General features: G+C 39.6%; 1 protein-coding gene and 1 non-coding gene across 2 annotated transcripts in view; both read left to right on the top strand.

Annotated features, from left to right (window-relative positions):
* The window catches only part of cacna2d1a (calcium channel, voltage-dependent, alpha 2/delta subunit 1a), a 65,949-nt gene that overhangs the window by 22,707 nt on the left and 17,524 nt on the right, over nucleotides 1-25,718 (top strand). Inside the window, exons 7-22 of the mRNA XM_076296248.1 lie at nucleotides 1,834-1,965; nucleotides 6,121-6,190; nucleotides 10,067-10,117; nucleotides 12,488-12,587; nucleotides 13,275-13,439; nucleotides 13,699-13,803; nucleotides 13,954-14,032; nucleotides 14,219-14,268; nucleotides 14,359-14,448; nucleotides 14,622-14,699; nucleotides 15,202-15,285; nucleotides 15,520-15,594; nucleotides 16,838-16,909; nucleotides 18,050-18,121; nucleotides 18,210-18,271; nucleotides 19,658-19,734. Of these exons, the coding sequence (XP_076152363.1) occupies nucleotides 1,834-1,965; nucleotides 6,121-6,190; nucleotides 10,067-10,117; nucleotides 12,488-12,587; nucleotides 13,275-13,439; nucleotides 13,699-13,803; nucleotides 13,954-14,032; nucleotides 14,219-14,268; nucleotides 14,359-14,448; nucleotides 14,622-14,699; nucleotides 15,202-15,285; nucleotides 15,520-15,594; nucleotides 16,838-16,909; nucleotides 18,050-18,121; nucleotides 18,210-18,271; nucleotides 19,658-19,734 (1,362 nt within the window). The remainder of the gene's footprint in view (nucleotides 1-1,833; nucleotides 1,966-6,120; nucleotides 6,191-10,066; nucleotides 10,118-12,487; nucleotides 12,588-13,274; nucleotides 13,440-13,698; nucleotides 13,804-13,953; nucleotides 14,033-14,218; nucleotides 14,269-14,358; nucleotides 14,449-14,621; nucleotides 14,700-15,201; nucleotides 15,286-15,519; nucleotides 15,595-16,837; nucleotides 16,910-18,049; nucleotides 18,122-18,209; nucleotides 18,272-19,657; nucleotides 19,735-25,718) is intronic.
* On the top strand, nucleotides 7,728-7,884 carry LOC143136984 (U1 spliceosomal RNA). Its single transcript, XR_012989569.1, has one exon. It is a non-coding gene; the product is annotated as a U1 spliceosomal RNA (small nuclear RNA).

Consider the following 25,718-nt stretch of genomic DNA (forward strand, 5'->3'; position numbering starts at 1 on the left):
ATTAAAATATGAATGAATCCTTTAGGCCATTGCGCTATATTTGTCAGTATCATGGCAGTCTCAAATAATATCAGCATGCCAATTGCCTATTATGAAGTTGGTTGTTCTAGCTTGGTGTCTGTATATCAATATGAGTATAAAAGGTTGTTCTTATGTTTCTTAATCAGTCCTGGGTGTGTTTTGGGCATAACATTCTTTAAACCAATGAGAATGTCATCGGCCATTCCCTTTAAGAGCCAGCAGTGCAACATCAAACAGCAAATCGGTATTTTGACAGTCAGCGGATCTGCACGAATCTGCTTGCTTTACTAAAACCTGTGTGTGATTAGTAAAATATAGCCTCCTTGTATCTGCACTCGCCTATTATTTCAAATCGCAAACTTAACTGAAACTAACTTCATGGGGTCCCTATAGGCAATGATAAAGCATTTCTACACATAGGTCCCTATCTTCATGAGGTCTCATAGGCAATGATAAAGCATTTCTACACATAGGTTCCTATTATGGGGTCTCATAGGCAATGATAAAGCATTTCTACACATAGGTCCCTATCTTCATGGGGTCTCATAGGCAATGATAAAGCATTTCTACACATAGGTCCCTATCTTCATGGGGTCTCATAGGCAATGATAAAGCATTTCTACACATAGGTCCCTATCTTCATGGGGTCTCATAGGCAATGATAAAGCATTTCTACACATAGGTCCCTATCTTGCAAGGTGGCGCAAAGAGCAATGCAAAGCTATATTATTATCTTACACCCAGTCAGTCACGGATTTTTAAAAAACTTTTATTAAACCTTGCGCCCAGAGGTGTGGTAGTTAGCAACATAAGGTGTGGTCTGGCGTATGATCCAAAAATCGCTATCTTACACCCTCTAAAAATTATTACGCCACTGACTAAGAAAAACCTGGTCTATAGCGAAAGGCGCCGCTCTTATACTGCAAAGCATAAGTGAAGATGTACTGTCACGAGATGTAAGCAGCAACTCCTCTGCAGGATAAATGTCCTTAGGATATTACAAGGCAAATACAGGGCAATTACAAAGGCAATTCATTTTTTTTCGTTCATCCTCCACCCACACAAATAGTTCTAATCTAGCCTTTTCGTTTATCGTTGCCAAGCAACGTGACACCACTCAAGAGACATACGTTGCTTGAAAGTGAACTTGAAGAAAATTATCCAACAAGGCGGAGCTAACTCTAAAACAGCAATAGTTCTGTATGAACCAATAAGTTCAGGGTTTGTGCCCTGGTTTGTGTCGAAAAATGCACTGATTATGTGGTAAGTTTCAGGTATGCATGCCTGGTTGCCTGGTTGAACAGGTACGAAATGTTCAGCAAAATCTGCTTAAGGTTTATCTTGTTAATGTCCAGCTGCAGCAAAGGCTATGTCTGGCTGTATTGCATAGTGTCTATTAATTGTATCATGTTATGAGGTTGAAGCAGCAGCTGTGTCCATCTGTGGTACGTTGCGAACTGCAATCTAATCTAGGAAGCCATGTTTGGGTATTAATGGACGACAAACATGTTCTCAGTATGCTGTCAATTTAAAGTTTTTATTGCATGCACACTGATTTTCTGAGGGTCTTACAGTAAATTTAGAAAAACGTAAAGGCAGAATGATATTGAGGATATTTTTAACGTCTGGAAATAGCTCAGTGTATGGACATTTAGTTACAATATGCAACATGTACCATGTTCCCTTCATAGATAAATGCTAAGCTAAATGCATTGTTTTTCCTTTCCATCATTACATTTTCCTTGACATACAACAATGGTATCACAATAAATTTAAATTGTGATAAAATGCTCTTATCTTTATGTCTCACAGCCACGATAATTCTTAATGAGCTCAACTGGACAGATGCATTGGTGGACACATTTAGAAAGAACAGAGAAGAGGATCCTACATTGCTTTGGCAGGCGTTTGGCAGTGCAACTGGTTTGGCCCGCTATTACCCAGGTGAATAATATTGTGAATTTTTTGAGTTTATTGTTGGAATACATAACATCTCTCCTTTTCTCTATCTCTCTCATATAACCATATTGACATCCTTGAAATGGACATGCACAAAATTAGCATACCTGCAGTTATGCCATAGATCAATGAGTCATTTTTGTGGTTTTTATATTATTTAGCATCCAAAGCAACATCAGAATGACAATTGATAATTACATTGTAGTTAAACAACCAATTCACAATAATAACAACCAAAACAGTAACAACTAGATGTACCGCAAAGTGGTACAAAATATGACAAAAGTGGGAGCTGGAGCGCTACATGTATCCCTTGTATCCTCTGGTGCTCTTAGAAGGGTTAACAGTTCATAAAGCAGTTTGGAAAAAGATTCCAGGTCCAGGCACTCAGTAGGATGCAATTTTTTTTTTTTCATTTATTATTAGGGGCTAAACCATTAAAAAACACCAACACGTGTCGGCTCACTAGCCTTCATCAGGGTGTTGGGAACAAAGAGTCTGAGCATAATTATAGCATTGGTTAGCATAATTATAGCATGGGTTAGCATAATTATAGCATGGGTTTCAGGTGTGCCAATGAGGCACTTGCTATACATTTCTTCAGCCACTAGGGACAGTCATTTTGGTCAAGCAGGTCAATAATCAGACAACAAAATAGACCAAATATCTAACAAAGGCTCTTGCATTATGGCCACTATGGATGTGGAATCTTTATACAGCAACATCGTACGTAATGAGGGTCTAGAGCAGGGGTGTCAAACATAAGGCCCGGGGGCCAGATCAGGCCCGCCAGCAGGTTTCATACGGCCCCCAAGAAGTTTTGGGTGGGAAGGGAAAATTAAAAAGAAAAGATATTCACATCCACAATTTGTAATAAGCAATTTCTGTGATAAATTGATTAAACCTAGCACTACAAATCATCCTCAGGAAGGAAGAGGCCAAAAAACTGACACGGAAATTGGGTGTTTCAAGAGAGAAAAGCAGGATATGATGAGTAAATGATTTGTACTTGTTTGCTCATGAGTGGATGTAGTAAAGGAGTATATAATCAAACAACACTCTGATACCAATGCAGAGAAATGAAAATGACCACGACAATGATGGCCCCCGTGAGGTCTCATTCCAACAAATCCGGCCCACTGCCTGATATGAGTTTGACACCCCTGGTCTAGAGGCTCTAAAATACTATCTCTCATCCAGACCTGAACATTTGATGCCTCCCAGTGACTTTATAATGCAACTTACTGAGTGGACTTTAAAGAACAATGTTTTTCTCTTTCAAGATAAACTGTACAGACAGGAAAAGGGGACTGCAATGGGCGCTTGCTTTGCGCCCAACTATGCCAATTTGTTTCTAGGCTTGTGGGAGGACTGGTATAGTCTTCTCGCAAGTCAACCCTTTCAGAGATAAAGTCTTGTGGTGGGGTAGATTTATTGATGATGTGATACTGTTTTTTTCAGGCACAGAAAAATAACTTCTAGACTTCCATACTTATGTAAACAGCCTAAATGAGAACCTAAAACTTAGTCTGGAGTATGATCTGCAAGCCATAAACTTTCTGGATCTACGTATCTCTAAAGACAATGAGGGATTCTTGCATACGTCTATTTTCAGAAAGGCAACAGATCAGAACACTATACTGCATGCAGATAGCTTTCACCCGCCATGGCTTATCACTAACATACCCTATGGACAGATACAGAGATTAAAGCGTATCTGTGACTCAGATCAGGACTTTATGCATCAATCTATGGATATGCAGCAGCGCTTTCGACAGAGAGGGTATCAAACCCAAACTCTCATTCAAGCTCATAATCGAGCACAAGCACTTGAGAGGAAGAGCCTGCTTAGGTCTAGACCCCCAAAAGTGCCAACTCAGAAACCCTTTTTTGTCACCCGCTATAGCAAAGAGGCTGTCCAGATTAAACATATCATAAAGAAGAACTGGAACCTCATTGAATGTGACCCAGCCCTACGGGAAATATTCACTGAACCCCCTGGGATTAGTTTTAGAAGGGCCCCTACTATTAAAGACAAATTAGTGAGAAGTCACCTCCCTGCTCCAAAATGTGAAACTTGGCTTCGCCAACCCAAGGGAAACTTCCCCTGTGGTAATTGCAATTATTGTGAGAATATGATTAAAACTGACAGATTTATAGATGTTCTCAATAATAAGACCTATTCTGTTAACAGTTTCATAAATTGCAACACTACTCTCGTGGTCTATCGATTAGAATGTCCTTGTGGTTGTTTCTATGTAGGCCTTAGGAAAAGGAAACTAAGAGACAGGGTAGCTGAACATAGGTATGCCATTCGAACTAAAAATATGAATTACCCAATGGCCAAACATTATGCAGAAGCTAATCATGGGAGGGATTCAACATTAAGAGTAATTGGTATTGAGTATTGGTCTATTCGCATTGGTATTGGTCTATTTGCCTTGATGCCAGGGGTGGGGACAAAATCAAATGCCTTAAACAGAGGGAGACATACTGGATCTATTCGCTGAGAGCTACTAGCCATCCAGGTCTCAATGAAGATTTTGATCTTTCACCTTTTTTGTAGTTTTTTGTAGTCTATTGTGGGTCTTCAGAACAATTGGTCGACTCATCTATTTGATATGTTGTTGTGTGGAGTACATTTTACAAAAACCTGAACTATGACATTTGACAGAACTTGTTAGGACTTATTTAATCTTGCTGAGTTTTGACATGTAATTATCTACTGATTCTAGAATACATCCAGGTTTTAGAATTAGTGTTGTAATCTTTACCGTGATTTGTGATTTATGGACGTTTTGATACATGTGTGGAGTTGACCTGCATCAAGGTTTTAGAACTACTGTTGACATCTTGATCATGAACTGTAATGTATAACCTATTCATATTTACTGTCTTTTAATGCATGTATGGCATGCGTTTAGAGTTTTTAGAATTGCTGTCGTGATCTTGACTGTGATGGTGTGTTCATATTTGTTCAATTTTGATGTGGAGTTCTTTGCTTGTGAAGAATAATCATTTGTAATGATGTCATTTGGATTTTCTCAATTGGATTTTCCCAACTGCCTTGTTGTCTTTGATTATTGACCTGCTTGACCAAAATGACTGCCCCTAGTGGCTGAAGAAATGTATAGCAAGTGCCTCATTGGCACACCTGAAACCCATGCTATAATTATGCGAACCCATGCTATAATTATGCTAACCCATGCTATAATTATGCTCAGACTCTTTGTTCCCAACACCCTGATGAAGGCTGGTGAGCCGACACGTGTTGGTGTTTTTTAATGGTTTAGCCCCTAATAATAAATGTAAAAAAAAGAAATTGCATCCTACTGAGTGCCTGGACCTGGAATCTTTTTCCAAACTGCTTTATGGTACAAAATATGATCGGCGCTCAGTCCTGCACATTCTCTCCGCAAATCACACTTGTCAATTTGTCACCATCTCCTACTCAATCCCCTACTCTTGCAACTTTTGTGAATGTAAATGAGTGTGTGCATGTATGCGTTTGCTTTTGTGTATATGTGTGCTTCTCTTTGTGTGTGTTTTGTAGGGGTGTGAATCTGTCATGTAAAAGATTATCCGATTCGTATCTAGATACATGGGCACGATTCGATACAAGAAAAGATACATGTTCGTAAAAAAAACCCGATTCAGTACGATTCGATGCAATTCGATTCAGTTCAAAAATGTAAAGCATTCTGAAAGAATTTTTATCATTTGCTCAAGGTGCACATTCATCAGATTATACTATAGACTATAGTCAATGATCAGTCAGTTATGACACCTAATTTAAGTGCAGCTTTAGTAGGGGTCAATGATGAATCGGCTGGATGTTGGAAATATTGAAATGAAGATAACAATCTTTCATACAGACTGAAATATCACTGAGACATGCATAAATAATAGCAGATATAGCACACACCCACAGATACACCCCCTCCACACACACCCCATTATTATTATTAGGCAAGATAGATTTCAACTTCCCTTGCTGATATGCAGATTGAAAGGTCAAATCAATCATTTCATTGTAGCTCACTTTGCACCTGTCAATATTCGAGTTATGATGTATTCCTAACATTTGGATGTTAGAACAGGGAGACTAAGATTATTATTTAATTTTTTCTTTACCTGTAGCATCTCCTTGGATAGACAAAGAAAAAACACCAAACAAAATTGATCTATATGATGTCAGACGGAGACCATGGTGAGTATCCCAATTCAAACTTGTTTCAGTCGAAAGCACCCTCATTCTCAATAAGATGTACAGTGTGACAGCATGTCACCATTGACAAAAGTGTCTTGAAATTCTGCAGCATTATGTCTGTAATGTACATCTGAGAGCGGAAGCTTAACAGAGGTGATTTGGAGCAGAGTTCTCTTCTGTGTGGTCAACTTTTATTTTTATTAAATAGTCTTTATACAGTCTTTGCCCGTTGCACTCTAAAAATGAATGCTTAGACCAAAGCCTCAAAACCTTAAACACATTTTCTGCTTTGCATGTTGTTTACAGTTCTGAAACACACTTCCGAAACACTACACACGGTTTCTTGGGAAAACACTTCTTTTCCAAATACAAAACACATCTGGTAATTGGTAATACCCACACACATATCTGAAGACTTACAGAGTAAACTGAACACTAATAAGTCTAAGACTTGCCATTGTTGCTAGAACTTTGCTGGAAGTTTGCCTCTGGCGGTCAACACTGCCTTTAAGGGAATGGGAGATGGCATCTTGTTTTCCTTCTTATTGGTTATGGGTGTTATGCCCAACACACATGCTGGAGTGGTAGTTGTTGGTGCCTGCATCAAGGGCTTGTGTGTCGGCTGTGTTGTTGAACAGATCATAAATGTCCACAGCAAAGAAGAGGAATGAGAATTTGTGACATTGATTGGTAGTTGGTATCGAAATATTTGTTGGTGTTTGTTGGTGTCTGCATCAAAGGCTTGTGGTTTGACTGGGTATGTTGCTGATCAGATAATAAACGGCCACAGCAATGAAAAGGATTGACTGAAGAATGTGTAGGTATTTGTGGGTGCCCATATCAAGGGCTTACAGTTGGTGTGGTTATGTTGCTGATCGGATCATAAACGGTGGGAGCAAAGAAGAGGAATGACCAAAGACTTTGGTGGTACTTCTTGGTGTTCTCATTACGTGTTGGTGTTTTGTTTGTATAGTTTGTGATGGGATCATAAATGGCCACAGCAAGAAAGATGATTAACTGAAGAATTTGTTGGTATTTGTGGGTGTCCGCATCAAGGGATTGCAGTTTGTCTGGCTTGCTCATCAGATCATAAACGCCCACAGTAAGACAAAAGACCAAAAAAACTGTTGGTATTGGTTGGTCGACAACCTTTTTTGAGTGTGGAAGGAGGTGGGTCTGAGATGCCAGATACCACTGTTGAGCCTTTTGGAAGTCACCGATGAATTACGAAGGCAAAGGAAGTGCTTTTTTTATTGCACTCAGGGGTGTGGCAATTAACGACCTAAGGTGTGATCTGGCGCATTATCTAAAAATCGCTATCTTACACTATCTAAAAAGCATTATGCCACTGACCAAGAAAAACCTGGTGTATAGCGAAAGGCGGATATGAAGCACACCTGAAAATGCACTATCACGATATGTAAGCAGCAACTCCTCTGCATGATAAATGTCCTTAGTTTTTTATTCAGTCATTCGAACATTATTGGGGTAAGTGTTGCTTTTTTTAGGCTTTTCATCTGACAATAGTTGACAATCGTTACTTACCTGGCAGGGGAGATCATGAAGGTGGTTCACCTTTAGCGAGGCTATGCCATTACACTTCAGTGGTAGCTGACCCGAACGAATTCCCCAAATGTGGGAATCTCGACTGCATAATATGTGGTAGTGGGGGACTGCGTTCACACTCTCCCCTGATTTTGTTTAATTTTCAGTTTTTGGGGCAGCCGTGGCCCACTGGTTAGGGCTTCGGGCTTAGAACCCAAGGGTTGCCGGTTTGATCTCCGACCAGTAGGAAAAATATGGGCAGGGGAAGTGGTTGAGCACTGCTCTCACATGCCCACATCCACGGCTGAAGTGCCCTTGAGCAAGACACCTAACCCCGAGCGCCACTATAATAAGGCAGCTCACTGCTCCGTGTTAGTGTGTGCTTCACCTCGCCGTGTGTTCACTGTGTGCTCTGTGTGTTCACTAATTCACGGATGGGATAAATGCAGAGATCAAATTCCTTGTGTATTTACATTTACAATAGACCACACTTCCAGACAAAGTAACCATTCAGTAACTCCTGCCACATTGGTAATTAAATGACTGGATTCCAGTTTCTTCCAGTAGCAGCAACTGGAATCCATGCATTTCCACTGAATTATTTTTGGAATCTGATCCCTTATCATACCTGTTCATTCTTACTCGTCGCTCGACTTATCGTGACTAAATTCAAGATGGCTGCAAACACTAAACTTCGTGAAGATACTGTCTGTATAAATCGTCTTGTAAGTAAACTATCAGTGCTTTTTCAAAGTTCCTCGTAAATGGGTGTAAAACAGTGATTTATTTGCATGGCTAGCCCGATGCCGAAGCACCACTATTGAAAAAGCTGTTGGTAGCATCGGCTAACTAGCGCCAGATTTTGGAGTGCAGGGGACAAGCCGAGATGGGCTATGAGACATACGTTTAAAATAAAGTGTTACCGAAATGTGTACCTTAAATGTTATACATTACATGTGAATGAAAAGTTTTGGGGGGGAAAAGACACTTTCTCCAAGATGTTTCAAACTCTGAATTTGCATGAATTCTGTAGAATAACCCTTTCTGTCAAACAGTTCATCCATTTGTCTGGTTGAAATTTTGCTTTTCTTTTAATTCAACTCTGGGAGCTACTCCAGTGTGTGGATTTTCTCTTTTGTTTTACCTTTTAGAATCCTTTGTCTTGCACCTGGCCTAAACATAGGTGGGACCACTCTGACCCACTTCATCCTATGCATTATTGCCTCCATTTTATGGCCTTGTGGAGGCAAACGGTTTTAGCTTTCTGATTAAATGCTTGATGAATTTTGTTATTTTAAGTCCATCGTGAGAATTTAGACCAGTGGTGCCCAAACTTTTTCTTCCGAGGGCCAGCTCACTATGCCTGGCTCCAAGAGAGGGCCAGAGACTCCAAGTAGTTCTATATCAGTAACCATAAATAGCTTAGTGCTGTGAACAACAGCAGTCTACCTTAGTTGAATATTCTATTACATTTACAGTAATCATAGGCTATTGCAATTTAATACCATTGCTGTGTTTATATTGTCATCATGCCATATCAGTGTAAAATTAAATAATACTAATAAAAAAACGTTATTTTATTTATTAAAACATGTGTGAACTCTGAATTCTGTGTCTTTGCATACACAGCTCAAGTTGTGAATATCCTACAAATAATTTAAAGTTCTCAAACTATGAGAATTTTATGAAGTGCTGAAGTGGTCTAAAATGACCACCATTCTAACTTTCAGTCACCTGATGAGAACTTTGTGAACTCTTTGTATAAACATTTGAACGAATGAATAAAAAATAGAAATAATTATCCCAGAAAGTCCCAGAAATATGACTTGAATAGAAGTTAGTTAGTTATTAACAATTAATTGATACATTTTTAAAATACTTTGAGCACTGATGCAGTCAGCATAGGCCTCTTACATTGTTTGCAGGTAGGCCTACATTTCATTCCGTTTTTGATGGCAAACGCAAAACAGCACTAAAACAACCACCGGTGGACAAAAAGAGTATTACATGTGTACTGTTAAGACTCACCATAGAGAATGAATGGGGGAAATTGTGGAGGTTTTATTTTGACGATGTTGTACTCCCGTGCGGGCCGGATGATATATACTACGGACATGTTTTGGGGGGCCACCCAAAATGAGGTGGTGGGCTGTATCCGGCCCGCGGGCCGTAGTTTGGTGACCACTGATTTAGACCTTAAAAGTAGGGCCCAGGTTGAAACATCTTAACGTTTAGTTACCTACTTTACCTTTACATTTATTTTTAAAACCTTGTGTCTCTTTCATGCTGTGTGATTGTAAGTGTATCTGTTGTATCTGTCACATATTGTAGGTACATACAGGGGGCTGCATCACCTAAGGACATGCTGATTTTGGTGGATGCGTAAGTAACGTGTTCATAATTCTCATCATTCAGAAGTCAGACATGGAATACAATTTAGAGTTGCCCTGCACACTTTTCTCATCACCTCATGATTTCCTCCTGAAACACCATCAATATATTCTGCCAACTTCTTCAGACAGCGTCATATCAAGCCGCTTATAATGGAGCATGCCTGTCAGTGAGAATTGAAAGGGCTATATTACAACATATCTGTAAAAATGTGTTGATGGGTAATTCTGTGTATTTCACACCATGTCAGAATTCACAGTTTGTTTTGCCTTGAAAGCTGCATTCTGACATGACACCTCAAAGGCTTCCTGAAATGACTGAAATTACTTTTTACTGACAGTTTCCAGGGACATTTTATGTACAGTATATCAAATGAATTGAATACAAAATTTCAAGCATTGGTTCCTTCTAGAATTGATGTTACCAATTGTTGCAGTGCCTGTGCAAACCGAAATCCAATATAGGAAAGAATTTCTACTATTGTTACACAATTACATGGGTCTCAGGACAGACCTAAAAAAGGCACTACCCGCACAAAATGAAAACAAGGATGTAAAGAAAGGATTCATCACACTTAAGAGGCTTTCATTTTCCTCTCACGGATCTGACAAAGATATTTAAGGTCACCACATTCAGAGAGTTGTTACTTTACAGAGACTCAATGGACATCAGAGTCTCCTGCAGGCATCACAGTTAGAACTCCAACACTAACAGGTGCCATGACCAGGTGCTGCAGGCAGTAGCTGACCGCATCTGCACTATAGTCCATCAGAGCAGACATCAGCTCCTAGCCAGGCAAACATCAGCTCCTAGCAAGGCAAACATCAGCTCCTAGCCAGGCAAACATCAGCTCCTAGCTAGGCATACATCAGCTCCTAGCAAGGCAAACATCAGCTCCTAGCCAGGCATACATCAGCTCCTAGCAAGGCAAACATCAGCTCCTAGCCAGGCATAGGCATACATTCGCTTTGGCAGGATAGGGGGGGAAACGCAGGCGGCGGGCAGGGCCTCAACTGGGCTGCTAGCCTCCGCTTACGACTGGGCTGCTAGCCTCCGCTTACGACTGGGCTGCTAGCCTCCGCTTACGACTGGGCTGCTAGCCTCCGCTTACGACTGGTAGCTGCTAGCCTCCGCTTACGACTGGGCTGCTAGCCTCCGCTTATGACTGGTAGCTGTAAATTGACCTAGGGAAGCAACAGAAGTTTCTTGAGCACATTGTGAGTACACACAGGCCAAATTTGGCCTTAGCATCTGACCGTTTAAAATGAGTGCTTTTGTTGCAACTCACTGTCTTTAACTGGTAGAGGGCTGTAGAAGGCATGACTGGGCATTCTCTACAGGCACAAGCACACAGTCTCCTGATTAAGTAGATCACTGATGATGTGTCCAAATGGCACCATCTGGTGTTTCAAGCAACTGGCTAAAATTCAACTAGCAGTCCCTGAGAACAAAACTGAGGAGTTGTCATCCAAAACCCGCTACCTGCTTGAGTATCATTAGAGCCATCATGTGTGTCATCACTATCATGGAGATGTGAGCAACATCATGTCTGTCATCGTGCCAACATACATATTTTCACAATTAAGTGCATTTAACTAGCCTATGACGAGAAGAGAGTAGGGTAGATACAGTGCACCCAGAATGTTTTCAGACCCTTTCAAAACACTTTCACTTTTTTCTCATCAATCTGGACACAACACTCCAATGCTCCACAAAACAGGTGTTTGGAGTGATTTGTAAATTTATAAAGAAACACTAAAATATACAATTTACATACGTAAGTATCAAGACACAAATCAGGGGAAGGATACAAGAAAATTTCTGGAGGATTGAAAGTGGCCAAGAGCATGGTAGCCTCCATCATTGTCAAATGGAAAAGTTTGGAACAACCAACCGTCTTTCTAGATCTGGCTGCTCAGCCAAACATAAGTATTCAGACCCTTTGTTTTGACACTTGCAATTGAGCTCTGGTGTGTTGAATTCATTTAGGCACAGGTGGACTCCAATCAAGTTGTAGAATCTCAAGGACCATTGACAGAAGTAGGATTCACCAGACCTCAATTGCAAGTATCATAACAAAGGGTCTGAATACTTATGTAAATGGCATATTTCAGTTATTTTTTGTAAATGTACAAAACACTCCAAACACCTGTTTTTTTGCGGAGTATTGGAGCATTGTGTGTAGATTATTGAGAAAAAATAATAATTGAATACATTTTAAGATGAGTCTGAAAAGACAAAATATGGAAAAGTTGAAAGAGTCTGAAAACTTTCTGGTTTCCTATGCAGTAGTATTCTTACTGTAATAATGTATGTTATACTTATTAAATGCCATCTTTCTTCTTCTTACTTCTCTAACAGGAGTGGGAGTGTATCTGGAATGACACTGAGACTGATCCGCACATCAGTCAATGAGATGCTAGAAACTCTTTCTGATGATGACTATGTCAATATAGTTTCTGTGAGTATAAGGGTGAACAGTTTGCTCAAAATAAATATAAGAGGTGTGTCAGTGTAAGATAATAAGATCAAGTAAGAGGTACTTTTTTATGTTTATTTGTATGAGAGAGACATAAAAAAAAATCTCTTTAGGAAATGAGGGTGTGTTGATTTAAGTGATCTGTCATTCTCATTCAGTTATATATTTCCCCTATGACTGTGACTATACATTTATGGAATTTAAAAAAAGGAAATAGTATTTTTTTTTTTGCACTGTTTGGCAGGGAATAAATATCCACAATAATGAACGTCTACTGTTGTAATTATGTACCTTTTCTATCCATTTGTCCATTATCTATTTGAAGACTATATTTCAGATGTGTTGTTCAAGGGTGTCCAGTAGCTTAACTGTGATCAAATTGTAAATATATACCGGTAGTTGGGTGCAAGCCAACCATTTTAGCCAAATACATATTTACTCGAACTAGTAAAACATTTAGTAACAGAACAAAGGGTTGATATGCATATTTAAAGTTTAATTTTGATAAAAATGTTAAACATTTTATAGTGGAAAAGGCACCCGTTTCATAGAATGACCCAGGTATGTATGCACTGGTACATAAAAAACCAGTTCTGTGGTGTTCACTACTTTCTGTGGTTTTGGCTATGTGTCCTACTGTATTCCAAATCCATACTCTTGTCATTTCAGTTCAACGAAGATGCTAAAAAGGCTGCCTGCTTTGACAACTTGGTTCAAGCCAATGTCCGTAATAAAAAGATCTTGAAAGATGCAGTGCAGAACATTACTGCAAAAGGAATCACCAATTACAAGGATGGTTTTGATATGGCTTTTCAACAGCTGTTGTCTGTAAATGTTAGTATACTTTTGTGATTGTCTGATCTGAATTTTAAATTTTATTTATATCATTTATGTTTGGTAGATGTACATTTGATAGATGTACTTCCCTTGAGATTTCCCTCCACGCACAATTCAGTGAAATTTCTCACACAATTAATCCTACACATATTAATGAAATAGTAATGCACAGTATTTTATCACTTTGTTGTATTGAATGTTCAGTGATTTCTCCATTTCTGAGAACTGAACTGATGTAAGCTTCTGTCTTCCTTAGCTAAATGTGACACGTGCCAACTGTAACAAAATCATTATGCTCTTCACGGATGGTGGTGAAGAGAGAGCCTCAGAGATCTTTGAAAAGTACAACCCAGATAAGAGGGTGCGTATAATGTGATACACAGCAAATGAGAACGAAACCTGTTGACTACCAGTGTCTTACCAAGTATCTCACGCATCACTATAACCTCCTTCAGTTACATGCTCCCCTATATGTTTTGTATTTCCTTAATGGGCCTCTTATTTCCATCAGGTGCGGATATTCACATTTTCTGTGGGACAGCACAACTATGACAAAGCACCTATTCAGTGGATGGCTTGCACTAATAAAGGTATACAAACCGTTTGCACAGTATTATAGGGACAGGAAACTTTACACATGCCTATGATGGGCCTTTGATGCCATGACACAGACATTACCGTAATTAAGACATAGATCCAGTTTGGGTACCCTTTTCTAACAGTCCCATATGTACAGTACCATCCACCAAAGTGTATTTTTTCTATACCTTTTTTAGGGTACTATTATGAGATCCCATCTATAGGTGCCATCAGGATCAATACACAGGTAGAAAATAATTATACTGGTGAACATATTGTGTAGCTTATTCTCCAAGCTATTGTTCACTAATTCTTCATAGTATGTGCTTAAACACAGGAGTACCTGGATGTGCTGGGGAGGCCCATGGTGAAGGCCAAGGAGAAGGCAAAAAAAGTTCAGTGGACCAACGTTTACATGGATGCTCTGGTGGGTCATACAGACAAAGTGTATGAATAGTAGTAGTCTGATTAGCTCTGGTTGCTCTCCATTTGTGACATAGGTGACATATTTTCATCTATGAACTTCAACAGAATTCCTGAATGGACCTGAAATTGTCTGTGCTCTGTTCATTGTACTGTATGTGATCCACTTCATTTCAGGAGTTGGGTCAGGTGATAACAGGAACACTTCCAGTCTTCAATAAAACCAAAATTAAAGATAACAAAAATAAAGGAAAGGTAAAGAAACCCGCCCGTCAACAAAGTGACATTCTATCTTAAATGTATTGTTAATTAATTGCTCACATTATATTAATTTTGCTTCTTTCTTTTTCACTGATGTCCTGTTCTAAAAGTCACTATTGTATTTGAAACTGGATTGATTAACTGTGTATTTCCATTCAGTAAAGCAGATTTAGAACATTAGAACACATTAGAAACGATTTTTACATGGATCTTGATCGCTAGACGTCACCGAGTCAATATGGAAAAAAAAGACCAAAATTGGTGCTACCGAACTGGAGTAGCTGCAGCTAATGGCCACTCTACTCTGTCAGCTAATCCTGTTCGGTAGCACCGATTTTGCCCGTTTTTTGCCAATCGACAGTACTCGGCGACGTCTAGTAATCAAGATCCATGTAAAAAGCGGCCGGATTTCTCCCTTAAAAAGGTTCCCTTATATTTGTGCTGTGAGTTTGGATCAGGTTTTGGATAATGGTTTTCCTTTTCTTATGCTTTCTAGAGCCAGCAGAATCAGCTAATACTTGGAGTGATGGCCGTTGATGTGTCACTCGATGACATCAAGAGGCTGACACCACGCTTTACAGTAAAACCCTCTGACCCTTCCATTAATTGTGAAAATATTGTAGATTAGAAATTATGAGATTGCATTATATTCTGAAAGCTATACAAACCGTTTGTAGCTTTAAAAGCTGTACTTTGCCAAAGTTATTGTTGTCATTATCTTTTCCAATGTGCCATTTACTATTCAGTCATATTTATGTTGGCCTGTTGGAATGAACAGGCTAATGAATTAATTAAGAAATTATCTCTTTTTTAGCTTGGACCAAATGGATACTATTTTGCTATTGATCCAAATGGATATGTTTTGCTCCATCCAAACCTGAAGCCTAAGGTATGAATCCCATTCTTGATCTGTCTTCCCAGCCACACACAGCTTATTATTATTATTATTATTATTATTATTAGGGCTGTCAAAATAACTGATTAATTTCGATTAATTAATTTGAGAAAAAATAACTGATTAAAAAAAATAGCGCAGATTAATCGATTCCGTATGACATTTGACCCCGAGCCGTTCTAGTCAGTAACCATAAGACTGTAAAATGAAGTAGAGAGAAGTAAATGTGCTGCCTAGATCATTGATTGGAACATTTACTTTAAAAAACGGCCTGATGGTGTTGATAAAAATAAAGTGTTGATTAAAATAAAGTCCTATGCGATGTCTGCAGCAAGGAATAGAGTTTGTCAACTCTAAAGTCGCACATCAATGCAAAGAAATAGTGTTGACATTGAGGGGAGTGCTAATTTATTTTCGTTGTGTCCCCTAGGTTATATCTGTGGCCTGAAATGCCTTGTATGTGAAAAAAAAAACTTCTTCCCGAAGCACTTTTGAATTTATTTCCTCAGCATATTAGGTCATATCATAGATTATTATGGCCATTATTTGAACAGTGAAAATAATAATAAAAGAGTTTTTTAACTTTGATGTCTCTAATGCTGATTATTCAATGATTCATTTGAATTTAAATATTTAAAATACTTTCACAGCAAAAATTATATATGCGATTAATTTAGATTGATTAATCACAGAGTATGTAATTAATTCAATTTTTATTTATGATATGAATAGTAATAGTTATAGTAATGAATCGATTTTGTAATCGATTGACAGCCCTAATTATTATTATTATTATTAATACTACTACTACTACTACTACTACTAATAATAATAATAATAATAATAACAATAACATATTAGCAAAATGTTATGTGGCACAATTATTGGCACCCTTAAAAATTCTTGAATCAAATGTTACTCTGTGTTACACTTTGTTTAATCATTTTGTGTCTACTGTCAACTTCAAAGCAACACTATACAATAATTTCCAGACTATTAGCGCACTGTATGCATCCACTCTAAATGCCACCATTGGGGAAGCACAAATGAAAATAGTCTGTGTTGCATTGTACTGTATGTAGGCATGGCAGCGCCAGATGGCATTCCTTGGAGACTCATATTCCTCTAGTTGTCATGAGAGAAAGGATACATGAGATAAGAGTAGCAGTGGCAAATAATGGAAACAGCTGTTCATACATACATATTTTTTTGTTTGTCTTGGATTGTCTCTGCAAAGAAAACAACATTCCAGGAAGCATTGACACTGGATTTCCTTGATGCAGAGTTAGAAGATGAGATCAAAGTGGATGTGAGTTTTCCCTTTTCAATCTCTGTTATGTGCACATGGCTTCATACTGAATGTATCATTACAATGGTTGTATTTAGCATGTAAATAGGATAAATGTGTTGGTCTAAATGTTGTTTAAGCTTAAAACGCTTGTTCATTAATATTGGCCTGGGCCCAGTTTCCCGATAACGACGGAGACACGCTCATAAGAGGGTTTTCGATTCATCTTACGATCGTTCGTTTGTTTTTTCCGACTGTTTCCCGAACATGCTCGTAGCGTGAACACGCGTGCACTTCTCTTAAGACCCTCTTAAGGGGAGCTGTCCACGTTAATAGTTCTGAAATATCCTCTAATTTGACGGTGATGTCAGGTGACTGCATGTCACAGCTATAGGCCTACCATTTAAACTTCGGATCTACACATTAATTCACATCAATACGAAAATAGAAACACTTTGACATCTGCATGTAAGCATCCCAAGTATAGGTTATATACCACACAGATATAAATAATTGTAATTAGATTGTTGCACCATGCAATAATTTTTCGCAGTGTCACTTAAGAACACGTTTGAAGATAATAAAGAAGTCGAGTAAGAAAATGAGGAAATGTGTAGGCTTAGATTTTGATGCAGTACTGACTAAACCACATGTTGGTTTCTCCGCTTTTCACCTCATAGGCCTAATAAAATATAGCCTTCACTTAAAGATAATGTCAAACTATTGCAACTATGGCAACGTCTCGTTTGATTGCATTTTTGTCCGCTTGTCATCACATTATTATTACCATTAAATGTAGGCTATGCTATTTTGCACGCTAAAATCTGATTCATCACAGGTAAACACAATAAAGAATGGGAACGTAAGTTGGATTATGTATTCTAAGTTGTAATTCCTCTGTATGTCCTGTTGGTGACCTCAGTGAGAAGTACTGTTAAGACGCTCTTAGCCGGTAACGAGTACTCTGGAGCACTCGTAGATCTACGAGTGTTTTCACGACGCTCTTAAGCTACGATGGTTTCGGGAAACAGTCGGCAAATCTTAAGACGTTCGTAAGAGGGACTTTACGACGCTCTTAGGCTTAAGATGCTTTTGAGGAACTGGGCCCTGATTGCTTGTCTCACTTTGATTACTTAGATGTTTCTATTTTTGCACCTTTAGATCAGAAGAAATATGATTGATGGTTATACTGGTAATCAGACATTTACCACACTTGTCAAGTCCCAGGATGAGGTTAGTCTTTCAGAGAAAAATATTTGTTCGCTCTGATATCTAGAATGTCAGATGTCTAGAATCTCATTTCACTCTCTTCTTCTGGTAGCGCTATATTGACCGGGGTGTCAGAACCTACACATGGGGCCATGTTAGTGGTACTGACTACAGGTAAATTGTGTTTGTTGAGTGTTTTCCTAGATGTGGTCAGAAGGTGCAACTCTTACTAACTTTCTATCAACTTTCCACTGACCTGTTTTAAATGAAAGGAAATCAGATTCATAGTCAAATGCATATAATGCAGCAACAAAGAATGCAATTACCGTATTTTCCAGACTATAAGTCGCATCAGTCATGAAGAGGAAAATTTGAGGCCATAATTTGATAGTGCAAGCACTAATCTCTGACTGAAAGTGCGCAGAACTTGTACATTTACATAACAATATTTAAAACATTTTCCAGGAGATGACACCCCCAAACCCACCGAAAAAAATTCTGACTTGTCGCAAGCCAAGCTCACGATCTCATTCCAAAAGCCTAGAGCACTGTCTTGCGGCTGTAGACAGATGTAGGGTTCATGAATATATATAAGTCGCACCTGACTATAAGTCGCAGGACCAGCCAAACTATGAAAAAAAAGTGTGACTTATACTGTAGTCTGGAAAATACGGTAAGTAAGCAAAATAATATTTTTTTTTAAATAAAAAAATGAAATATTTAGCTGCAAGCACCAATAAACCATTACCTTTAACTTTGAGCTCATTTAAGGTCTTTGATACCTATACTATACTGTATGTTGGAGTTAATATACATATACTCCGTTTTAAATGTATTTAATTAGAAAATTAAATACAGCCTCAGTTAAGTAATTTTGGAATGCATGCATTTGTACCCTCAAGATACTCTTAGGCCATGAAGCCAAATACGAGTTGATGCAATTTCTAAAACGAACAGTTCCGGTCCTTGATTAAGATTGACTGAACTGCATCAGCAAATATTATTTAAGGTTTTGTGAGACCAAACAGGTTGTCAAGCAGTTTTCTGGGTAATTCGTCAGACAGCATAGCTAAAATGTAGGTTCACCGGCCATCTACCATTACCACCAATACATTTCTCAGAAAATCTCACAGGTTCTTAGGGTATTGTGCCAAATGTGAATGTCAAAATAGGGTGATTTTGTTGTTATAATTTTCCTCTTTTGCCTTTGATTTTGGAATGTGTTTATTTCTTGTAAAGGCATTTCTTATAAACGTGGTATGGGGTATAAATGAGTTATGCACACCATGTGTCATGCGTGCTTTAGTAATGAATAATAAGTACTATATTGTTTTTAAGCTGAAAGCGCACTAAATACAGTGGCAGACCTTTACCTGTAGAGGGTGCAATGGAAGCAGAAATGGAACACATTTTTGAATGCATTTATCACAACTAAAATATCTAATATACTGATCCAAGTTCATTTGTTTTTTAGTTTACCGTGTGTGTGTGTGTGTGTATGTGTATGTGTGTGTGTGTGTGTGTGTGTGTGTGTGTGTGTGTGTCTGTCTGTATTTTCAGTTTAGCTTTGGTACTACCAGAGTACAGTCTTCACTATCTTCGTGCGGCGATTGGAGACACCATTACCCAGGCCAAATGTAAGTTTTTTTACATCTAATATTATCTAAGCTTTAAATGAGAAACCCATGGATCATAGATTTCCTGTAGTTGCATACTGTAGCAACCTGTTTTGGGGCAGCCATGGCCTAAAGGCTAGGGAACTGTTTTTTGACCGAAGGATCACCAGTTCAGTGCAATTCAAACCTGGTCTGTAGGAAAAATTGTGGGTGGGGAGAGTTATTGAACAGTGCTCTCCCTTCCCTCTACAGCCATTACTGAAGAGTCCTTGGGAAAGGCACCTAACCCCCCCAACTGCTCTCCAGGCACTGCAGTAATGGCTGTGTGTGTGTGTGTGTTTATGAGCTATTAGTGTGCTCATTGCTCCAAGTGTGTGTGTGAGTGGATGAAAGACAAATTCTTGTGTGTGCACAGGCCACTAAAACCACTATCCACTAACATTCACTATGTTAAAGGGATACCAGGCAAGCCTGATGCTTTTTCTCTATGAAGCTCACCCTACTGTCTGTACGTGTCGATACGTATGCGAGCCCTCGCTCGGTCTGAGCTCTTTTCCTTTTCTTTGCATCTTCCGTCAAGGGTTTTCGCTGCTTATTCGCCGGCTCTGCCATTATACACATGTTTGCAACAATCGCTAGCGTTTTGTTAGCCTGCCTCTGTGCTGTAAACTGATCCTGCTTCTCGCAATGTCTGAGACTATATTGAAGAGGTTCATTAGGCTTACTGTGTTACTAATTCGTACTGTTTCTCTGTACAAGCCAATAAGGTCAAATTGTGTACCTGACAAGTTTCGGCTACCTTGCCTCTGTAGCCTTCATCAGAGGTGTCACGTGATGTTGGTGTGACGTCGTCTGAGATGTGTTATATGGAGTTTTCCATCCCACCTGATGTGGTGGGATGGCCTTGTCCCCTGGGGTGCTCCGGGGGGGGGGGGCGCCCTCTGCTGTCTGGTGGTTTTTCATACAGCCGGGGGCGGCCCTGCAAGACTGTGTCCCAGGTGTGGGATAGCTGGTAGGCTCCTTCATCCCGGTTCAGTCTTTGGGGCCCGCTTCCTGATTTCAACCGCCTCTTTGATCCATCGATGGAATTTGTTGCTTTCCGTTCTGATGACCTTGGCTTCGTCCCAGTTCATAAGATGGTTTTCCCTCTTACAGTGGTCTGAAATGGCAGATTTCAGATTCTCCTGTGTTGCTTTCATTCTTGTTGCACGGGTGAGCGTTCCACATGTTTCCTTTTCACATTCTTTCTGGTGTTCCTTTTTTCGTGTGCTGAATTGCCGGCCTGTCTCTCCTATATACGTTTTATTGCATGTTAGGCAAGGGATCTCGTATATCACATCACACTTTTTCTCAGGGGGAATCTGATCCTTAGGGTGTACTAGGATTTGGCGAAGCTTGATGTGTGGCTTCACTGGTGTGATGATGTGGTGTTTCCTCATCGCTCGCTGTACGCGTTCTGTGACCCCCCTGACGTATGGGAGGGTGACCATGCCTAGGTTCTCAGGCCTAGAACCTTTTTTCTTTTTCTCCTCCTTGTTATTTCTCTGGACCTCTCTCTTGCCTTTGTTGATGGCCCAGTTTGGGTAGTTGCAAGCTTTGAGTGCCTGTTTTATGTGGTTCTCCTCCTCCTCTCTGTCATGGTTGTCAGTGATGACCTTGGTATGGTCATATAGGGTGCGGACCACTGATAGCTTGTGTGCTGTGGGGTGCTCTGATGCCCATAGTAGATATTGGTCTGTGTGTGTGGGTTTTCTGTATATTTTTATCTTGATGCTACAATCCTCAATGTGATGTATTTTCATGTCCAGGAAGGCGATGGATCTATGTTCTTCCTCCTCATGAGTGAATTTTATGTTTCCAGTTTCGTCTATGGTGTTTAGATGGTCTGTGAGTCTTCGTGTGTGGCCGGTCTTGATCTTCTCCAAGATGTCGTCCACATAGCGTCTCCAGAGGGTCAACCTACATTCTTTGGGAGCGGTGGCGATGGCTTTGGCTTCCAGGTCCTCCATGAAGAATCCACTCATGATGGCTGAGAGGGGGTCCCCCATGGCAAAACCCTCCTTTTGTCTGTAAATGGTCCCTCTGAAAAGGATGACTTTGCTACAAACGTTAGCAACTGGACTATGTCTTCAACTTTTAGGTTTGTTCGTTGGCAGAGTGTTGAGTCTGCTTGTAGACGGTTCTGCACTATATTTATTGTGACGTCCACTGGAGTTTTTGTGAACGGAGAGACTACATCGTGGGATATGAGTATTTCGTCTGCCTCTACTTTCAATGTGCTTAGTTCCTGTGCCAGTTGCTTTGAATTTTTACAGTGTTGCTTTGTTTGGCCCAGGAGAGGTTTTATAATCTCAACCAGGGCTTTCGAAAGGTTGTATGTAACTGAGCCTATGCTGTCAACAATGGGACGGAGTGGAACGTCTTTTTTGTGTATTTTGGGGGTGCCATATATTCTGGGGGTGATACTGGCTGTAGGTACTAAGTACTTGTAATTGTCCTTGTCTATTTTTCTCTCGTCCACTAATGGGTTTAGCAGAGTCTTCAGTTTCTTCTTTTTCTCCTGTGTGGGGTCCTTCTTTAAGATTGTGTCTTTATCATCCAGCATGTCTATCATTTGTTTTTCGTATTGTTCTGTGTCCATGATGACTGTTGTTCTGCCTTTGTCTGCGGGTAGCACTTTAATGGTTTTGTCTTTGGCTATTGACTGTATAGCCTTCCATTCTTCCCTGCTTGTGTTCCTGTGTGTAATTTTGGCAGACTTCAGTATCCCCGCTATTTCATTGCGTAAACCAGCTTTGTCAGCAGAGGGTGCCCCCCCCCCCCCTCCCGGAGCACCCCAGGGGACAAGGCCATCCCACCACATCAGGTGGGATGGAAAACTCCATATAACACAGCTCAGACGACGTCACACCAACATCACGTGACACCTCTGATGAAGGCTACAGAGGCAAGGTAGCCGAAACTTGTCAGGTACACAATTTGACCTTATTGGCTTGTACAGAGAAACAGTACGAATGTCTGAGACTGTGAGACTGAAGGTCGGCGGGTAGGATACACCGAACTTGCAAGTGGGATAATTCTTCCTACAGGCAGTAGGGGCGGGCGAGAGAGCCTTCATTAGCCCCGGAATGAGTCATTTAACCACATTACGAAGATGATTAATTAACACGAAAACGTTGCCTGGTGTCCCTTTAAGAGCTTTCTTAAGAAATCTGTTAGAAGGGTTATGACAGATATTGTGAGGACATTGCTTGTTTCCCTGATGTGTGCTCCTTACTTAGAACCACCAAACCCCAAAGCTTTCTTTCTCCATAGACATAGCACCATCTGGTCCAAAGTGATTGAAACCCCTAACATCATGTTGTGCATACAATATTCTTATTCATGACTCTTTGGACTGAATAAAATATTGTGTAAATCATGTTTTCTTCTCCTATGATGAACCCTCCTCCCTTGTTCTCTTCCTCCTCCTTTTATCCCACTCCTCTTCCCCCTTGTTTGTTCATTGTCAGCATGGACTCCCTCAGTAGACACGGGCAAGTACTTTCCTTCACGTCTCACGTCCTCTTTCATAGTTATTCTGCTCTGTTACTATGGTTACTACAGATGCACCTGACTGTTCAGATACAATACAGGATCAGAACAGGGGAAAACATACACTTTAGTGAATGGGTTCAAAACATGAGGATGAATTCAAATGTTCAACTACACAATTATTAGATATCAAATATATTATTTAATCATAAGGGGAATTCTTAAGTGCGAAGAAGGTTACATATACCTCAGAAATACCCTAACAGCAGTACCCAAAGCATTGATAATGACCGACAGTTAGCTCCTTGTCATTAGTTTATTACTACACAGTTTTTGTTAGTTTGTATTTGACATTTTTGTTGGGTATTTTGTCTACCCGTGTGTGTGTGTGTGTATGTGTGTGTTTTTTTTAGTTTTTTTTTTTAGTTTTTGCAAATTAGATTTCTTCATTTATTCTGATCTCAGTGTTGTATAAACAAGCTTTGTTAGTCTATCATCAGGTATTGAAAGTAATTGTGGGTGGATATAATTACTTGACAAAAACACAGCAGACTTAGGCAGAATTCCAGATATCCAAGATTCAGGCTTTACTTTACAATAACGCGCGTCAAGGGAGAATACAGCCTTCAGCTCAGAAGCATTGACTACCATTCTAACTACTACTAGAGGAGACTGGCCTTTTATGCTCAATTTGCAAGGGTGTGGTTCAAGAGGATGTCATAGGTACAACGTCCTGTGATTGGCTTTCTCTTCCCGCCGTTCAGTCAGCCACACCCAGACACACCTACACACACCTACTCTCCATTAACATATTAGGCAGGCTCCTCAGGTAGAAATGTTATACAGGATGTTCTAAACATTCTTACACTTAATTCATTGTACTCCTTGTACTGAGACTATAAAAATGATGCCAAACATGAATACATTTACAGTTAATAACACAAACATATAATTCAGCTAAAGTTTTAACCCAGGGTCTTTGTCTATCCAAAGATAGAACAAAGGAGCTTGTGGAACAGATGGTATAAGCAAAAGGCGCCCAGTGGGGAGCATTTCACACCTACATCTGCATTGAATAGATCAAAGCAAGAAAGACAGAATACACTTTCAATGTTAATGGAGCTAAGCCTCCATCTAGTCTGGGGCAAGAAAATGTCATAAAAATAATTCCCATCAGTATATAGTTGCTTTAGTATATGAAGGTGCAGGAAAACATGACTTTTCTGCCCCACAATAAAAAGCAAAAGCATGCTAGGACAAGCCACATGTTCACCTAATGTCATTTTGGAGAGGATTGAAGAGGGGTGCCATTAAAAATGTTCCCAGTGGCACTAAAGAATGACATCATTGCCTCATCCACTAATTTTCCAACCCATTTATGTTTTGGGTAAAAGAATATACCCTATTCTGACTACACAGTTACTGCTGCAAGAAGCTCAATGACAGTGCTTGTTGCACTGTGTGTGTGTGTGTGTGTTCGTGTTTATGGTGTAAATACATACATGATAGAGAGAAATGGTGTGCTTTGTATACTGTGTGTCAGGGCATCTTGTGGGCATAGTGTGTGTCAGGAGATCTTGCCAGGGCATGATATGATTGATATTAACATTTCGAATCCAATCCAATTTCTTGGATTCAAACAGTCAAACAGAACATAGTAGAAGATTGTGAGAAGATTTTAGAAGGGAAGCCACTCTTAACAGATCTTGTTAACATCCAGTATTTCAGCATATTATCAGCCTTAAATCACTCATGGACCCACATATATAAATTAATCCTTCAAAATGTGCGAGTATGAATGTATGTCTATTGATGTGTGTATAAATGTATGTCTGTGTGTGTGTGTGTGTGTGTGTGTGTGTGTGTGTGTGAGAGTGTGTGTGTGTGTGTGTGTGTGTGTGTGTGTGTGTGTCTGCATGCAAGAGTGTTTGAAAGTGTGTGATTGGTGAGGTACGTGTTATTATTAAAATGGTGAGGTAGCAGAGGAAGATATAGACATTGTCTCTGAGGTGTGAGGATGCTTACTAGGAGAGATGGTAATTACTAGGATGCTTACTAGGAGAGATGGTAATTACTAGGATGCTTACTAGGAGAGATGGTAATTACTAGGATGCTCACTAGGAGAGATGGTAATTACTAGGATGCTTACTAGGAGAGATGGTAATTACTAGGATGCTCACTAGGAGAGATGGTAATTACTAGGATGCTTACTAGGAGAGATGGTAATTACTAGGATGCTTACTAGGAGAGATGGTAATTACTAGGATGCTTACTAGGAGAGATGGTCATTTGTTATGTACGTTTTCATTCATTCACTTCACTTTAAATATTTTACATAATGGTGACATTGACCAATCTGTAGTTAGGATGTTGTAACAACATTACTTCATCATTATAGCCATTTAATGCTTATAAATAGTACAACTAGTAATTGTATAGAAGTAGTGGTAATTAGGTATGTTTGGGTATAA

This window comes from Alosa pseudoharengus, unplaced genomic scaffold, assembly GCF_046254945.1.
Source record: "Alosa pseudoharengus isolate Yale_2024_CS ecotype anadromous, Long Island Sound unplaced genomic scaffold, YU_APseudo_1.1 YU_APseudo_1.1_scf_20, whole genome shotgun sequence".
In the NCBI taxonomy this organism is placed as follows: Eukaryota; Metazoa; Chordata; class Actinopteri; order Clupeiformes; family Clupeidae; genus Alosa; species Alosa pseudoharengus.